The sequence below is a fragment of the Haliotis rufescens genome, unplaced genomic scaffold, assembly GCF_023055435.1.
Source record: "Haliotis rufescens isolate VD_foot unplaced genomic scaffold, xgHalRufe1.0.p SCAF_1, whole genome shotgun sequence".
NCBI lineage: Eukaryota > Metazoa > Mollusca > Gastropoda > Lepetellida > Haliotidae > Haliotis > Haliotis rufescens.
The window spans coordinates 2,003,299-2,020,550 of NW_025963779.1; the positions used below are offsets into that span (position 1 = coordinate 2,003,299).

General features: G+C 43.5%; 1 protein-coding gene across 1 annotated transcript; it reads left to right on the top strand.

The window, feature by feature from the left end:
* Positions 1 to 1,271: 1,271 nt before the first annotated feature.
* On the top strand, positions 1,272 to 16,446 carry LOC124147039 (calcium-activated chloride channel regulator 3A-1-like). The gene is made up of 14 exons (XM_048395193.1): positions 1,272 to 1,371; positions 2,722 to 2,881; positions 6,120 to 6,414; positions 6,893 to 7,158; positions 9,995 to 10,279; positions 11,096 to 11,326; positions 11,479 to 11,662; positions 11,791 to 11,900; positions 12,510 to 12,632; positions 12,743 to 12,847; positions 12,935 to 13,208; positions 13,858 to 14,022; positions 14,576 to 14,785; positions 15,762 to 16,446. Exons 1-14 carry the CDS (start codon positions 1,367 to 1,369, stop codon positions 16,280 to 16,282), a joined length of 2,934 nt encoding a protein of 977 aa, XP_048251150.1. The 5' UTR covers positions 1,272 to 1,366; the 3' UTR covers positions 16,283 to 16,446.
* Positions 16,447 to 17,252: the final 806 nt, after the last annotated feature.

The following is a 17,252-nucleotide window of genomic DNA, read 5'->3' on the forward strand; positions in this document are numbered from 1 at the left end:
GTCCCTATATTCCCCTTCACACGTCCCCATATTCCATTTCACATGTCGCTATATTCCTCTTCACATGTCGCTATATTCCTATTAACATGTCCCGAGACACGTGAAGATCTTGGGTAGAATAGGTTTTCAGTAACCCATTCTTTCCGTAAAACGCGACATATGGGATCGAGTGTTCAGGCTCGCTGACTTAGTTGATGCATTTCATCGTATCCCAATAGCGTGGATCGATGCTCATGATGTCAATCACTAGATTATCTGGTCCAGACTCGATTATTCACAGATCACCGTCATATAGCTGGAATATTGCTGAGTGTGGCTTTACAAATCACCCTATATTCCCCTCATATGTCGTGATAGTTCCCTTCACATGTTATACAGTTATATCGTGACATATAAGTTTGATGTGGGAGGAAAGTGATGTTTTAGACCTATCCGTGAATACATCCGGGGTAGAATAGCTCTTCAGCAACCCATGCTTGCTGTAAAGGCGACTCTGCTTGTCGTAAGATGCGACTAACGGGATCGGGTGGTCAGGTTCTCTGACTTGGTTGATGCATGTCATCGATCCCAATTGCGTGGATCGATGTGAATGACGTCAGTCACTGGATTGTCTGGTCCAGACTCGATTATTTACAGGCCGCCGTCAGCTGGAATATTGCCTCGCTGGCCTGGGTATCCACGTGGTTTCATGCAACCTATACCCAATACGCTTCAGAAACTTAATGTCGCCCTGACGGACATATAACGCTTACAGTAACGGGAAGATCCATGGTTGTTTAATTTCAGTTAACTCCATTGGAAAATTAGGAATGTTTGCCTACCTCTCGTATTACTATTTCGAACATAAAGATGAACACACGTGAATGAATATGAATTAACGCCGCTTTTAGCAACATTCCAGCAAGCTCACGGCGGGAGGGCCAGACAGGGGCTTCACACAATGTACTCACAAGGCTGCCTCACCGCACCTGGAACTATTGTTGTATAATGACATGTGTTATGGTATGAAATACAAAATACATTTAAACAATGACAGACGTTATCAGAAGAGTGTCATGGCATTCTGAAACATGTTTTGTTTCTGTCGTTGATAGTGTTGCTCTCCTGGTAATCCCCCGTTGACGGCCTAAGTCGACACCACCGAGGCAGATAACGTGAAGGCGTTTTTTTCTCTCAATTGAATCATGTTCACTGGTTATTTATGATTTTCTTTTTCAGGTTGTACTAGTTGCCTTCATCGATTTTACTGTTGGCTAAGCTGCATGTGTCAATGGATAATCCTTTAAGCATGCCGTACTGTGTTATCAAAGGCCCTGAAATTTCGTTCCCTGAAAACACATAGTACGATCCATAACGGAGCCGAGTCATGGGGTATGTATGCTTTGTTCCCAGTGCAGAGCGATATGCAAACTTGACTTAATATCACGAAGTCACATTCATTCCGATGTTTGAGTATAAGGCAATGTAATGTAGTTCATAGGAATTTCTTCTGTCTTTTGAGAACTATTTCCTGTTTACGGAATCTACAAATCTGACATCTCACTTTGGCCATTAAACCTATACACGTGAGGCAATTGGTACAAGAACACTATATGTTCCTGTAGATGGTCACATCATAGGATACCACTGTATGTTCCTGTAGATGGTCACATCATAGGATACCACTGTATGTTCCTGTAGATGGTCACATCATAGGATACCACTGTATGTTCCTGTAGATGGTCACATCATGGGATACCGCTGTATGTTTCTGTAGATGGTCACATCATGGGATACCGCTGTATGTTCCTGTAGATGGTCACATCATAGGATACCACTGTATGTTCCTGTAGATGGTCACATCATAGGATACCACTGTATGTTCCTGTAGATGGTCACATCATAGGATACCACTGTATGTTCCTGTAGATGGTCACATCATAGGATACCACTGTATGTTCCTGTAGATGGTCACATCATGGGATACCGCTGTATGTTTCTGTAGATGGTCACATCATAGGATACCACTGTTTGTTCCCGTAGATGGTCACATCAAAGGATACCACTGTATGTTCCTGTAGATGGTCACATCATGGGATACCGCTGTATGTTCCTGTAGATGGTCACATCATAGGATACCACTGTTTGTTCCCGTAGATGGTCACATCATAGGATACCACTGTATGTTCCTGTAGATGGTCACATCAAAGGATACCACTGTATGTTCCTGTAGATGGTCACATCATAGGATACCACTGTATGTTCCTGTAGATGGTCACATCATGGGATACAAAGACCGTGAAAGAAGCAGGGATCAAGTGAAAGTTAGTCAAGATACTATCGCCGTGGAGCAGCTACAAAACATGGCACTAAATAATCTATTTCTGTTTCCGTATTTCAAAACGAGTATGGCACTTTGTTAACAAAAATAATTGTGCTTTGTTACAAAATGAAAAAAAGATTCCATTCAAAACAAATGACTATTTCCATTGAATGTACACGGATTATATTTTCCATGGTGTATATCTCATGAAAGCAATCACGTTGACACCCATGGTGTAGACCAATACAAGGTTGAAGAAATACCTATGTGACCGATTGTATAAGATATGCTGTTTCTTCCGGGTATATTTGCAACCAATGTGTCCCGCACTGTATCAAGCAGTTGCGCCCTTGCGCCACCACCACTGGCTGTATATTTACTATGGTCTCCTCAGACAGGTCATGTGTTCTGTCCCCCAGGGTCATGTCTTCAGCAGCCGTGCTGATTGCCCTCCTGTTTCTCCAACTCTCCGCGACTGGAAGCACCCTCCTCAACATCCACAACAACAAATATGACAACCTCGTTGTAGCCATTCACGACAGCGTGCCAGAGAACCTCACCCTCATCTCCGAGATGAAGGTAAGCAAGGTGTAGGATGACGGACAGCGTGCCAGAGAACCTCACACTCATCTCCGAGATGAAGGTAAGCAAGGTGTAGGGTAACGGACAGCGTGTCAGAGAACCTCACCCTCATCTCCGAGATGAAGGTAAGCAAGAGTGAGATGACGGACAGCGTGTCAGAGAACCTCACCCTCATCTCCGAGATGAAGGTAAGCAAGGTGTAGGATAACGGACAGCGTGCCAGAGAACCTCATCCTTATCTCCGAGATGAAGGTAAGCAAGGGTGAGATGACGGACAGCGTGTCAGAGAACCTCACCCTCATCTCCGAGATAAAGGTAAGCAAGGTGTACATTTCTTCTTTTAAGAAAATATTTCGAACATGTCCCGAGGCTAATATTTGTTTTGGCTGTCTATTCCCTCACTCCATGGCCATCTGTACGCCTATCTGTACGCTCACCTCTCTCAGTGTGGCCTTGTTTGTTTGCCTGTCCGTCATCCTACACAGATGCTCATCTGTGCGCCCACCTCTCTCAGGGTGACCTTGTTTATTCTTTTCCGTGGACATATATCTGTTTGTGTCTGTATTTATCTTTACAGCTACCTACCTACCTGTCTTGATGCCTCCCCGTGTTAGAATCGATCTTCAGCAAACCATTCTTGTCGTAAAAGGCAACTAACGGGATCGGGTGGTGAGACTCGCTGATTTTGTTAATGGTTTTCGTCGTATCCAAATCACGTCGATCCATGCTCATGATGGTAATCACTGGATTGTTTGGTCCAGATTCGATTATATACAGACCACCATCATAAGCTGACAGCAGCGATAAACAAAACAAACAAGTCTTGATGCCTACGAGGGGTGTTGAAGATTTCCCCTGACCCACTTCCGATGGACCTAGTGGAATGAAACTTGGCATAGGTATTAGTCATTCTCCACATAGGAACCACCAAGAGTTACACAGTGTCACGTATTGAATCAACCACAAACACAAATGAAGTTGTAATAAAGATTTATTCCCTCCCTTAAGTTAATTTTAAAACCCAATAACAATATTTAAATTCAAACAAATACCAAATCATTACCATCTACTACTAATACTAATATCTTAATACTAACAGTACAAATGACTAGAACTAATAATACAACTATCTACTACTAACAATACAACTATTACGGTACACTATCCTAATACTAATAATCTACTTCTAACAATACTAACACTACATGACCATACTGATTCTGGCTGACTGTACAAATTATTACCCTGCCCCGCTATTTAAACTGACCCCAAAGCCCAAGCTACCACTGACCTCCCTATTGTTACACCAATTAACTCCCCAGCTATCACCCGTACCCAGTCACGCTTCCCTGAACCTAACTTGTTCCCATAGTATTACCTGACAATATCTAAAAACAACCCGCTAAGCTTAATATACTAATGTAACCATACCATAATACATCTATCTGAAGTACTAACATATAATTTATACATACAAGATTATTTGTGATCTTGACACACACTTCTCCCATCGTTTTATGCAACTATGGAGACCTCGCTTGTAAAAGCCCTCATTTTGCGTCTCAAACCAGGACTTGACTTCTGAAATCAGTGTTTCATCATCTGTGAAACGTTTTCCCTTCAAAAATGACTTCATGGTTGGAAAGAGGTGGAAGTCAGATGGTGCAAGGATTTCATAGCCACAGGACCGCGCTTCTGTCTGGGCAACATGAGAGTTGTGTACTGGAGCATTGTCTTGCAGGAGACAGACACCCTAGGTCAGCATGCCACGGCTCTTAAACTTGATAGCGTCCCGCAATTTCCACAGCAGTGAAGCATAATAAGCTCCAGTAATTGTGGTACCCTTTGCCAAGAAATCCATCATCACAACTCCGTGCTGGTCCCAAAACACCGTGAGCATGACCTTGCCTGCAGAGGGTTGGACACGTGCCTTCTTTGGGGGTGGTGACTCCACATGCTTCCATTGCATCGACTGAACTTAAGTCTCAGGATCATAGTGATGGACCCATGTTTCATTCTGTGTGAAAAGTCTGTCAAAAAAGTTTGCCTGGTTTTTTGGGCACATGTCCAAAAGATCCTTTGAGCAATTGACTCGTTCCTGCTTTTGGACAGGTATGAGCAACCTTGGAATCCATCGTGCAGACACCTTATGCATGTTCAAATTGTCATGGATGATTTTTTCCACAGACCCTACACTGATCTTGACATCTTGTGCTAACTGGCGAACAGTTATACGTCGGTCTGCCAAAATGGCGGTCACCACTTGATGGATAGTGTCCTCATCAATGGCTGAATTGGGGCGACCAGGAATGGCAGCTGTTTCCACAGATGTCCGACCACACTTGAACTGGCGATGCCAGTGTTTAACAACATCATATGATGGGGCATCTTCCCCATAAGTTGCTTTCATTTCATCGGAAGTTTCTTTTGGTGTGCGACCTTTCAAATATAAAAAAACCTAATCACTGCTCCGTATTCTACTGGCTCCATTGTCACACCCTACTCGATCATAACACCTGTGAAAGTGGTAAGATTTATAGTTCGGTGCTGCAAATTCAGACATAACCAAAAGATACACGTATCATTACACATGTGAAATTTCAACCAAATATGATAACCCTAAGTGGTTTAGGGGAAATCTTTAATGAACACCCCTTGTAATTCCACATTTTAAACTCCATCGTCCGATCCTTGGTTGATGGGCCAGTAGTCCCCGAACATTGCAATCATCTTGAAAGAACCAACAGGAAATCAAACAGAGAATAGCACCAGTGTCATACGGGCCTGAAAAGGAAAACAAACAATTCCTCTTGGGAGTAGAGGTCATTTAATAAAGACAAATGTCCAATTGAAAACATAAACCACCGGGGAGGAGGGTGGGTAAAACCAGTAGACTAACCAACTTCGACATGTCATGAGTCGTGCCTAGGGCGTGTCCCTAACAACAATAAACCGCTTACAGCACTGTCAGTCTGAGCTGGTTCACCCTGACTGTTAAATTCATAGTCACTAAAACAGATGGCAGGGCAATGCCTTTTGAATTTAAATAAACTGGGGTTTATTTCTACGGGCTGAACTAGTATCCATATTTCGTCAAAGCTTGACATCTGCCATGCACCGTTCTATGTGTACAGAACGCAGAATAAAATCAAGAAAATTTGCAACTTCAGAACACAGAAGAAAAACAAAGGTGGAAGGCACTTCATATGATATGATCGTCATGTATTTCTTACAGAGCATTATCAGCGATGCGTCCTCCGCACTGTACAAGGCAACTAGGAAGCGCTCCTACATAGGTAGTGTCACGTTCCTTATCCCGGGCACGTGGTCTAAACAGCCAGCTTGGGCCAATGCGAAGGATGAGACATTTGAAGAGGCAGATATCCGAATTGACCAGGCGTCCCCAGTTTATGGGAACAACCCCTACACGGAGCAGCCCGCTGGGTGTGGCGACCCCGGGGAGTACATCCACCTCACCCCGGAGTATATCCTCAACCCTCACTACAGGCTCACCAACTGGGGCGAGGGAGGTAGGTGGCCATCGGTCTTCATCTCGCGACATTGTCATTGCAAAGTTTAACGTCAACACTCAATGATGGAAGATGGGCAGGGTCTGTTGTATAGGCAGACACTGGTGAATTGACAAGTGCTTGGCAGACGCTCTTGGATGGGCAGACTCTGCTGTATGGCGGATGCTGTTGTATGGGCGGATGCTGTTGTGTGGGCGGATGATGTTGGTGGCGGATGTTGCTGTTTAGGGGACGGATGCTGTTTGTGGGGGGAGGGAAATGCTGTTGGGGGAGAGAAATGCTGTTGGGGGGGGGGATGCTGTTGTATAGAATGCTGTTGTATAGACATTATGTAGCATGTAAAATGTTATTACGTACAGGTTTCTCTTATGCCATACTGTTTACCATATGGCCAAGTAGACATGTGAATTTGATTGGATAATTAAGGAAATAATGAATTCATAAAATAACAAACAAACGCTTGGAATACGCTCTGCAGGTCGGACGCTCGTCCACGAATTCGCGCATCTCCGTTACGGAGTGTTTGATGAGTATGGACTGAACACCGCGGAATTCCCCAACTTCTACTTGGATGACGACACCTTGATGCCAACTGGGTGTACAAACTCCATCAAAGGTCACCCTCAAGGGAACTGCACCGTCGATCCGGCGACGCACCTGCCGGGGAGCGACTGCTACTTCCTGACGGACATAGACGGGAACTCCGCCAGGGCGTCCATCATGAATGACCTCTTTGTCAAATCGGTAAGCAGTAACAAGGCCGGATCCAACAATTTTAAAAGGGAGGGTTCCAAAATATCAAAATACTCACTCAAAATACTACAGTTCCGGATCCCCCCCATCCCCGCTCAATTTGGATCATGGGGCATGCAATACATATACCTTTGTATAGACATATTTTGTGATATGAAACATGTCATTTATTTATTATTCGGTAAAATGAAGGCCAACAGTACGCTATCACAGCCAAATGTAACGAATAGACTATTAAATGTTTGGCTGCGTCTCGGCGACGATGACAAAAAGTGTGTTACCATCGCAACATGTACATGATGTCACACAGTGGGTGCACGACCCGATATTGGGGTTGTGGGCTGCATGCATTATATACACAGCGGAATAAGCCGATCTAACTCGGAATCTTGAACAAATCACAGCGCCATCTGGCGTTCTTATTGGGAATGTTTCCCTTTAGTTTTCGGTGTCCTTTTGTATTCAGACGTTCTCCAGTACATGTACACATTGTCCTTTGTTTCATGACGTGTTTTCTTTACTATCTATATATCTTATGTTGTTCTTTGAGTTTCATTATTCATATGCAAATATCAATTTTCGTTGCCAAAAAATAATTAGTCTAGATTATTCGCCAAAACAGATAAATATTTGGCGTAAGGGCAAAATAGGTGTGAAAATTATATGAATGGACCACTGAAAATCAGAGATGACACCTGTTGGCTGTTACTGCGTACTGTTGATCTTTACATTTCTACTGATGTAATTTATGTCCCAGTGAACGACTGTAGGTATCAGTACCTTCCAGATGTAAAGGGGAGTTTGTGCTTTACAAATGTCGTGAATTTGTGTAATATGCTGCATGCCTGGGAACTGGGTGTCTGGAATCTCTGTGGGTTTATTGCTGCAAGTAATTGGATTGGATACAAGTAGAAACGTCATTCTTATTAACAATTAATGTGTCAGTATTCATAAGATTTGATGTTACATTAACATTTGAATATGCTGCACTGACACCACGCAACTGAATGTGTAAAGATTGTTTTGGGCTGTGTTGATAATTTCACGATTGTTGTAATGAATATCTTCCAAATGTTTCTGTGGAGAGCGTTATGTTGTTATTTTAGTGTTCATTTATGATTGTAACATGAAGGTAGCTAGTGTCCAAAAGAAACGATACCAACTTATTTTAAAAAAGTTTTTTTACTAAGTGAATTGTCTAGTATGAAAACATGCCAATTCGTATTGCACATCCCAAACACAGCATAGTCGATAAAAAATACCGGGAACACGTGATCACTTCCGGGAAAAAACGTTAATTTCGTGAAAGTGACATTTCCCTCTCTAGCACGTTCTGCACGTGCAGAAAAAACTGTATAAAACGGCTGATCAGACACGTTGATATCACAGCAACAAAAAGAACACAAGATATGCCACGTTTGACAGCCATCGAGAGAGAGAGAGCCGTTGGAATGGTCCAACAAGGAGCGTCACACGTCGACGTCGCCAGAAGGTTGGGCTGCGCACGCATCACTATCACCAGGTTAATGCAGCGGTTACGTCAGACGGGTCAGACGTCAGACAGGCCCAGGAGTGGAAGACCACGAGTAACCACGCCCCGTGAAGATCGTTACATCCGGGTAATACACCTGAGGAACCGCACCGTAACAGCGACGTCCACGGCGGCTACAGCACTGGGACACAGGATCAGTTGACAGACCGTCTACAGGAGACTACGGCAGTATGGTATCCGGCCACGTCATCCCTACCGCGGACCGCTCCTGACGCCTCGACACCGGAACAACAGACTGATCTGGGCCAGGCGAGTTCGACGTTGGCAACGGCGGGACTGGGCACGTGTTATGTTCTCTGATGAGAGCAGATTCCTCATCTTCAGAAACGATGGAAGGCAGCTTGTATACCGACCATTTGGTGAACGTTTGGCGCCTAACTGTATCCAACAGGTCCGGCCGTTTGAAGGTGGAGGGTTATTGGTTTGGGGTGGCATATGTGACGATTCTTGTCGTAATTCTTGGAAACCTGAATGCACAGCGTTATCTTGATGACATCCTACGGCCTGTTGTGGTGCCCTTTATTCAGCAACAGACTCGTGGACTCCTTTTTCAACATGACAATGCAAGGCCACACACAGCAAGATTGACACAGAACTTCCTTGCCAACGCCAACGTACAGGTTTTGCCATGGCCCGCATGTTCATCGGACATGAATCCCATCGAGCACTTATGGGACCACCTCGATCGGCAAATCCGACGTCGCCGTGTGCCTCCAGTCAACGTCCAGGACTTGGAACTATGTCTCCTCGAGGAATGACAACGCATCACTCCCAACGTCATCAGACGTTTGACGTCATCAGTCCGTAGGCGTGTTCTGGCATGTATTGATGCTCACGGTGGACATACCCACTACTGACTTGACTTTGAGACGTGTGGTGTGACATTTCCCGTTGTTTCTGTGATCAGTGCTCTAACGAAATGTTTATTTTTCGACCCAACCCATCTTTAAAGGCTTGTCATATTGGTTGTACAGATTTTATTGAAATGAAATTTTTGTACAGATGTTGTGAAAGGATTTCTCAAAAGCATAACACCAATCCTAAACTTCTGCATTGTTTAGTTTTTCTTTTATGTCGTTGCAAACAGGTGGTATCGTTTCTTCTGCAGAATATTAATTGGTATTTGTAATGTTTACTGGCTTGTAAGACTATGTAAAGACTATATTCAAGGTATGTTACATAAACAGCAGTGGTACTCATGCATTAATTCCATCACTTGTGAGTTATGGATCGGGTGGACTAACTTTCCAAACTATCTGGCTTTTTAATGTGCAGGTAACTACATTTTGTGAGAGTAATTCCAATGACCCGGATTACCTCCACAACGACCTGGCCCCGAACCAGCATAACAAGATGTGTAGGGGGAGGGGCACCTGGGACATTATCTTGGAGAACCCAGACTTCGCAGGAGGAGCCAACCCGCCCGTCAACAGGACAGAGGCGGAAATAAGACCTACATTCAATGTCCTGTTTAACGATAAGACCACCACACACATTGGGGGGAAGGTCTGTGGGAGACCCGTTGTCCTGGTGCTGGACCTTTCAGGCTCAATGGAATCGGTAAGTTTTAGGTTGTGACGACAATGATACAGAGGTGGTTGAACAGTTCTGAGCCTAACTAAGAAGGGTGTATAGTACACCCTAACAGTTTACATGTGTTAAGTACACCACTTTCTATGCTTACAAGCTACACTGGGACCAAAAACACAACCTGGCTGCACATTTCTGCGGGCATAAAAGCCAAAAGGTATTCTCTTTTGATGAAAATGGACATAATTGACTACCGTACTGTCATCAAATCAGAGAAAGGACTATCTCCAACAGCCATCCATGCAGACATGATGCCGACTTTCGGGCTTGATGTTCTTTCCTTTACCACTCACCATATGTCACATAGCAAATAGAGTAGGCATCTCTCATGAGAGGAGAGTTCAGAACAATCGGAGGAATAAACTCGGCATGACAAAGGTTTCAACACACTTGGTTCTACGGCTTCTGACTCCTGATTAGAAACAGTCCAGGTTTTCTCTCGTGCAAATTGAGCAGGGCCATCTGATCTTTCCACCTCTTCCCAAAGGAGAAGGTTTTACTGTTCTCCACCTGTGATAATGTTGAAAAATGATTAACAACCAACTCCATCAATGCACATGCAGTCCATCATACTTAGGCTCAGAATGTTTCAGCCACCCCTCTTGGTCTAAACATACCGTTTGTCAAATATGAATGTTAACTACCAGAAACCAAGCTCTGGTACTCACAGTATCTGTTTCTGGTACACTTGACGCCATAGGCATGTATTGTTCACTGCCGTTGTTGTCTTGTATGTATCATGTTATCTTATGCGAATTACTGTATGGAGATTGAGTTGTCTTTCAGAACAACCGCTACTTCAAACAAAGTCAGACAGCGGACAAACTCATCAGAGACATCCTCCCCGTGGGAACAAAGGTCGGCATGGTAACGTTTTCTTCCATTGCGTCCACAAGAATACCGCTGACGTCGTTGTCGACAACCTCTGACAGAGACAGGGTGTCCCAGCTGCTGCCGAAGCTGCAGGACTACGGGGGTGGTACCGGGATTGGAAACGGACTCCTTCATGCTAAACTGGTAGACAGAACATACAATTATGAAAGTACCTGAATGTTTTATCTTATTTAAATTCGTATTCGTCTAACTATTGCTGATGAAAGACGTACCTTCCACTTACTGTTGTTTTTGTAAATGTGGTTTCACACATGAAATACTAACTGTTGCCCCAGATGCTGCAAGGTATAGGTGCGTTAAAGGAAGGCAGGATAGTGCTGATCACAGATGGAGAGGAAAATGTATCCCCTCGTGTAGCTGATGTGAAAGGAGAACTGATCCAAGCAGGAGTCCGGGTACATGCAGTGGCATACAGTAGTGCGGCTGCCGTGGCTATAGGGAAACTAGCCAATGAAACAGGTCAGTCAAGTTACACCGGGGCAAGTCTGTCTGTCTGTCTGTCTGTCTCCATTGATTGGAAGTTGTTGCTAAGGAATATTTCATTAAGCAACGCAAGGTCTCCTTACTGGCCTGCTTCTGTTTGTCAGGTGGTCAGTACGCCTACTACTCAGAGGGCGCCACCTCCACCGTCCTGGACAGCGTCATCGAGACATTGATGAAAGACATATCTATCTGTAACCACAGGGTCCGTATTGAGGTACGTTGATGACATCGTTTCAAATCAAGTCATGTAAGTAGTCATACATTCCTCGTCGGTAAATGTCATCAATGATGACAGCATGTCAAGGCCGTTGTTGGGTCGAATGGTGAAATATAATAAGAAAGTGACAGAGTTTACAAATAAAGTTTACACAGTTGACTTTTACTAGTCCTGCATGTTTGTCAGACCGATAGCCTTAAGCAACCCTAATTCCTTTTCGACATTCTTGCGCTTGGATTGTGTTAGATGCCTAGCTTGGGCTGAAGCAAATTATGCCATGCGCTGCATTGTCTCACTTGTTTCCTCAAATTCAAGGGGACAGAAACTTAGAATACCCGGATTTTGTTCCTATGGCATTAACTATGACAGTGTCCCCCTTTCCATTACCTGTTCATTGTGAAGATGTCTGTGTCCAGAGACGGGGAGTATATGGAATGGACCCAAATATGTACGATATATTTTGTGACGATTTAATCCTGTTCTTTCGAGTAAACTGATATAGAACAGTCATATCTTCAACTTCTGCGTTCAGGGCCAACTTGGAGGATAAGGTTCAAGGCCATGACTATGGTTTCTGAACCAGCGTAATTTCAGGTTTAATTTCAGATAATGAGAGTAGCTAAGCCTTTAATTCCCACGACACCCGTTGAAGACGTCATCACCATGGACGCTACAGTTGGGAGTGACACAATGTTTGTCTTTACACTCCCGCAAGGAGCATCAGTGACAGTGAGTATGTTTCCTCCTTTGCGGCTTCATACTTCAAGTCATTTAACAAAGCTGGGTTGCCACGAGAAGCTACATGTAGATTGTTGTATTCATTTCCTTATTGTGTTTAGGTAACCTTGACGTCCCCTACTGGCATCAAGTATACCTCAGCTAGTCCTGAATATTCCCTCGACAGCAAACTCAACATTGTCAGATTCAACTTCCAGAAAGCGCAGGTATCATACGTCATTACTTATATAATCATGAGCCGTTTCTGTAATCACCAAGCCAAGCATGACAGCTGCATTTGTTTCTGTATTAAGACAGGAGTATGGCACTATTCGCTGTTGAGCCCGACGCCTGGCACAGTGACACTTGTGGTGAAGGCACTACCTGGGGATCACACACAACCCTATGAGATCACTTCCTGGCTGTCCTCCACGGGCGCCGATCTCTCCGGACCTAACCCCACTAAACCCGTCGTCTACGTCAGTGTACGAAAAGGATATTCCCCCGTCGTTGACGCTGATGTAACAGTGACGGTGGAACGACCATCTGGGCCTCCCGCGACGTTAAAACCTATGGACAAGGGGACGTGTAAGTATACCATAGGTCTTTGTAACAGATTTTGGGTAATAGGGTATGTAAACTGTAGTGTATATGTAATCCGTAGTTATTGAGAGAGCATGGGTAATGGGGTGTGTATGTACTCTGTAGTTATTGAGAGGGTGTGGGTAGTAGGGTGTGTATGTACGGCATTTGCTTGGAGTTGCACAAAGTCCCTATGTGTGTTTCTAACATGGCCGTGTTGTATACGGTTGTGTAGAGGTACTCAGGAACCTAGCAACATATACTGACCATGAGGCTTCTGGAGGTGATACAAGTAATAGACACACAGCCTCGAGGTGCCTGTATTATATATACTTTAAATGTTAAGTTACTACCAATAACAGGACCAGGTTCGATCCGGAGTTCATGAAAGTGTAAGTACATGTTCAGACATGACTCTTGTTTACTGTTTTGGTGGTGTGTACATGGAATCAGTTGCAAATCGTCCAGCTTCATTAATATACAAGTGAGGCAACGTCACTGTGTACATTTGCTGGCATAGACGTACGTATGTCCCTGCATTACTTTATTCACTTGTTCTTTCCACAAAATATACATTTCTATAATACATATTAACATATTCCATGCAATCCTATGTCCCTACATTGAGAGAGGCCGTCACATGCTTGTGTTCCAGTGCCGGACAACAAGGCTGATGACGGGGTGTATTCTGTGTACTTCACCCAGTTCACCGGCAACGAGAGGTACTCCCTGGATGTGGACGTGAGAACTATCGCCCACAAAACACGCTACTTCCTTCAGGGGGGTCCTGCCTTCGGGAGGGCCAACTCCAGATACCCCAGTATGTTTGTATCTGTGCCACACTAAGGGCATCATTTCTACACACATTGCGCCTTAATGATCACGTAAATACCCGAGGCGTAAACACTTACATTGAATCCATTATGAAGAAGTTTGTAAGTTAAGAAGAAAAAGAGAATAACTATCAGTCAACAGAGTGTCTTTATTCTTATCACGATATGCTGCATGTGATTTCCAAACTTTGCACGTTAATTCTCTACGAGACAAATGGGACATTTCAAGTCATGGATCTCTGATGTCACATTTGAAACAACATACCAGTATGTTCGTTTGTGCTTTGAACCAATCTAATATCTCATGCATGTGGGTCATTCTTCATATAATAACCAACACATATGGTATTTGCTTTTCTTTTGTCTATGGGATCCCACAGTGTGTCGTGGTTCAAATAGAGCATAATGTGTGCACTCACTCATTAATAAGCGCTGAAAGATTGTAACCGAATCAATTGAACTTTCAATATAATGGTAAATTGTCCTTATATCTCAAGGCGTCCTCTGTAACCTTGTGGCCTTGTTGTCTGTGTTTACCAGATACCACAGCCCCTTTTAAAACTGTGGAGGCCGACAACTTCACCCGCACCACGTCTCCTGGTGCCATGGACGTTACTGGCTTTGTACCTGGAAAAGACGTGTATGCCCCTGGTATAGTCACCGATCTCAAGGTCGTCGCTTTCAATGCAAATATTGGAACAGTGAACTTGACCTGGACTGCCCCTGGGGACGATCTCGACGTTGGCACTGGTGAATATTTTGGTTTATTGTGTTCCGGATTATATAGAAGCAATGTTATCGAAGTTGAAGGAAATAAAATACAACAATAAATCATTCCGGTGTCCGAGGATGGGTGGGAGGTTATTAGCTATATTTTCAGCTATATCTTCAAAGCCAGATAGGAATTTACTTGAGACGGTGAGCCTAAAAAACAGCTTGCAGCAATGTACTTTTTGTGACTGACAATATCATCTTTTTCAACTGTCAGAAGTACATTGATCTGAGGTTGGCATAGTGGGTTTACTAGGGTTGATGATCAATTCTTCATGCTTTATTTTTCATGTAGTAGGATGAACCACATATATAAATCGCGACTGATAATTATTTGCTGATAATCATTTTGTAAGATTTTGAATCACATCTACACCGTCATTTATGGTGTTAAAAAAAAGTGGACCTACATTTATGTATTGCAAAGCTTCTTTGGGCTGCTTAATTAGTACTTTTCTAAAGATGTACCAACTATGTCCGTTAAAGAGATTGCAATAGGAGGGACCACATTTTACTAAATATTTACTTTTAACCATTTTCTGAAATATGGGTTCACCTCTTCCGTCATATATATATATATATATACCGGTGGGCCCACATTTGTAAATCGTTTGGCTGAGGTTCAGTAAGTAAATCCGCATCTTCCGGAGGCAAGGGAGTTAACTGTCAACACAAGTCACGTTTATAGTCAGTCCTTGCTTCGTGAGGACGGTGAACCAACATTTGCACATAATTTACATTGATAAAAAGTAACAAAAGCAAGTTCCTAATACAGTGTTTTTGGACGTAGTTGATACTACAGGCGCAGTTTGTTTGGAATGTGTGCCGACTTCGAATTTTTGATTAGGCAAACAGAGTTAGCTGCCATCTAGAACCAACGACATTTCTATATTATATTGTCACTCTTGCAGATTTATGTCTTTTTGTAAATCAGTATTCTAAATATAATTTTCAGCTTCCAGATACGAAATACGAATCGCAGAAACTGCTAGCGAACTGAACGCAGAATTCTCGTCGTGCCAAAAGGTATCCGGACCTGTGGCGCCTAAACCGGCCAACAGCAGAGAGAAGATGACGATCAAGACCCCAGTGGGTTGGACGACCGTCTGTTTTGCCCTGGTGACCTTTGATGAAGTCAATCACGCATCTGATAAATCCAACATAGCTGTGGCAACTTTCAAAGAAGTAACGATGAATGGCCTAGTAACCGCCGAAACAACACGCCCAACACGCCTAAAGACTGGACAGTCGGTGACCGCACGACCTATGACAACGACGGCTCCAAGCGCAGGTATGATCGGCGCCATTGTCGGCGGCATGTTAGGCGGTGTTGCTATTGCTGCAGCAGCTGCTGTTGTTATAGCTAAGATGTTCATCAGCAAGAAGGTTCTCCATAGGCCGTCAGACCCGCTGGATGCCCCAATGACCGAGCCAGCTGTTCCTAACGAGTCGGTTTTCTTACAAATGAAATATTGAAATACTGAACGATGACTGCAGGGAAATTTGACATGTAATCACGATCAGTTGTTGAAATTTAATGTATACGATATTCCACTTGATCACACTTAAACTTCGTGTTTGTCCATCAACCACAAATGACATTATCTGACATGGCTTATACAGCGATCATTGCTGAGTCAGACAGAAAATACGCTGATACAATGGTGTTTCACAGAGTAAAGATTGTTGTCCTAAGCTTGGACACGGCATGAGGTCAATGACGTATACAAAACGAAGACATTTATTCATACTTCTAATTCACAATGATGTGTATAGATGAAGTAAAATTCATTTCCACGATGTTTCCCTTATATATGTATCATATATGTATATGTCTGCGTGCGTGATTAATAAGCAATAAATACATTCATAATTTAGCACTGATATCAACCAGGTCGTGGAGGAACGCCCACAGTGATGCAGTTAGTGAACAATACTACTTAAGTCCTCGTCACCCTGTGGCGAACAATACCACTTAGATCCTCGTCACCCTGTGGTGAACAATACCACTCGTCCTCGTCAACCTGTACATCACGGCGTGGAGGAAAGCCTACGGTGATGCATGTGGTGAAGTATACCACTTTAGTACCAGTATGTAACGTCAAGTTTGCCGAGGTTGACCGTCGAGAAGAGACTAATGCCTGTATCGTTGATGTGAGTGTTTATCCACCTGAAGATCAATGGTGAAATCCCTGTTTGGTTCATGTAAGTGTTTAGGGGCGGGCCATTTGATATTGAGCGGGGAGCCCGGGATTTTGGGGTAGAGTCATGTTTTTCTTTTCTTCATTTATAGGGGCTGAAATATTTTTTTCTGAAAAGAGATCTGAGATTTTCTTTTACGGCACATTTCAAATTCAACCTGTGGAAAGAATGCTAACATTTTCTCACTGTTCACTACAAAATAATAACCGTACACATGTGGGTGATTTTGAAACAGAACAATTAA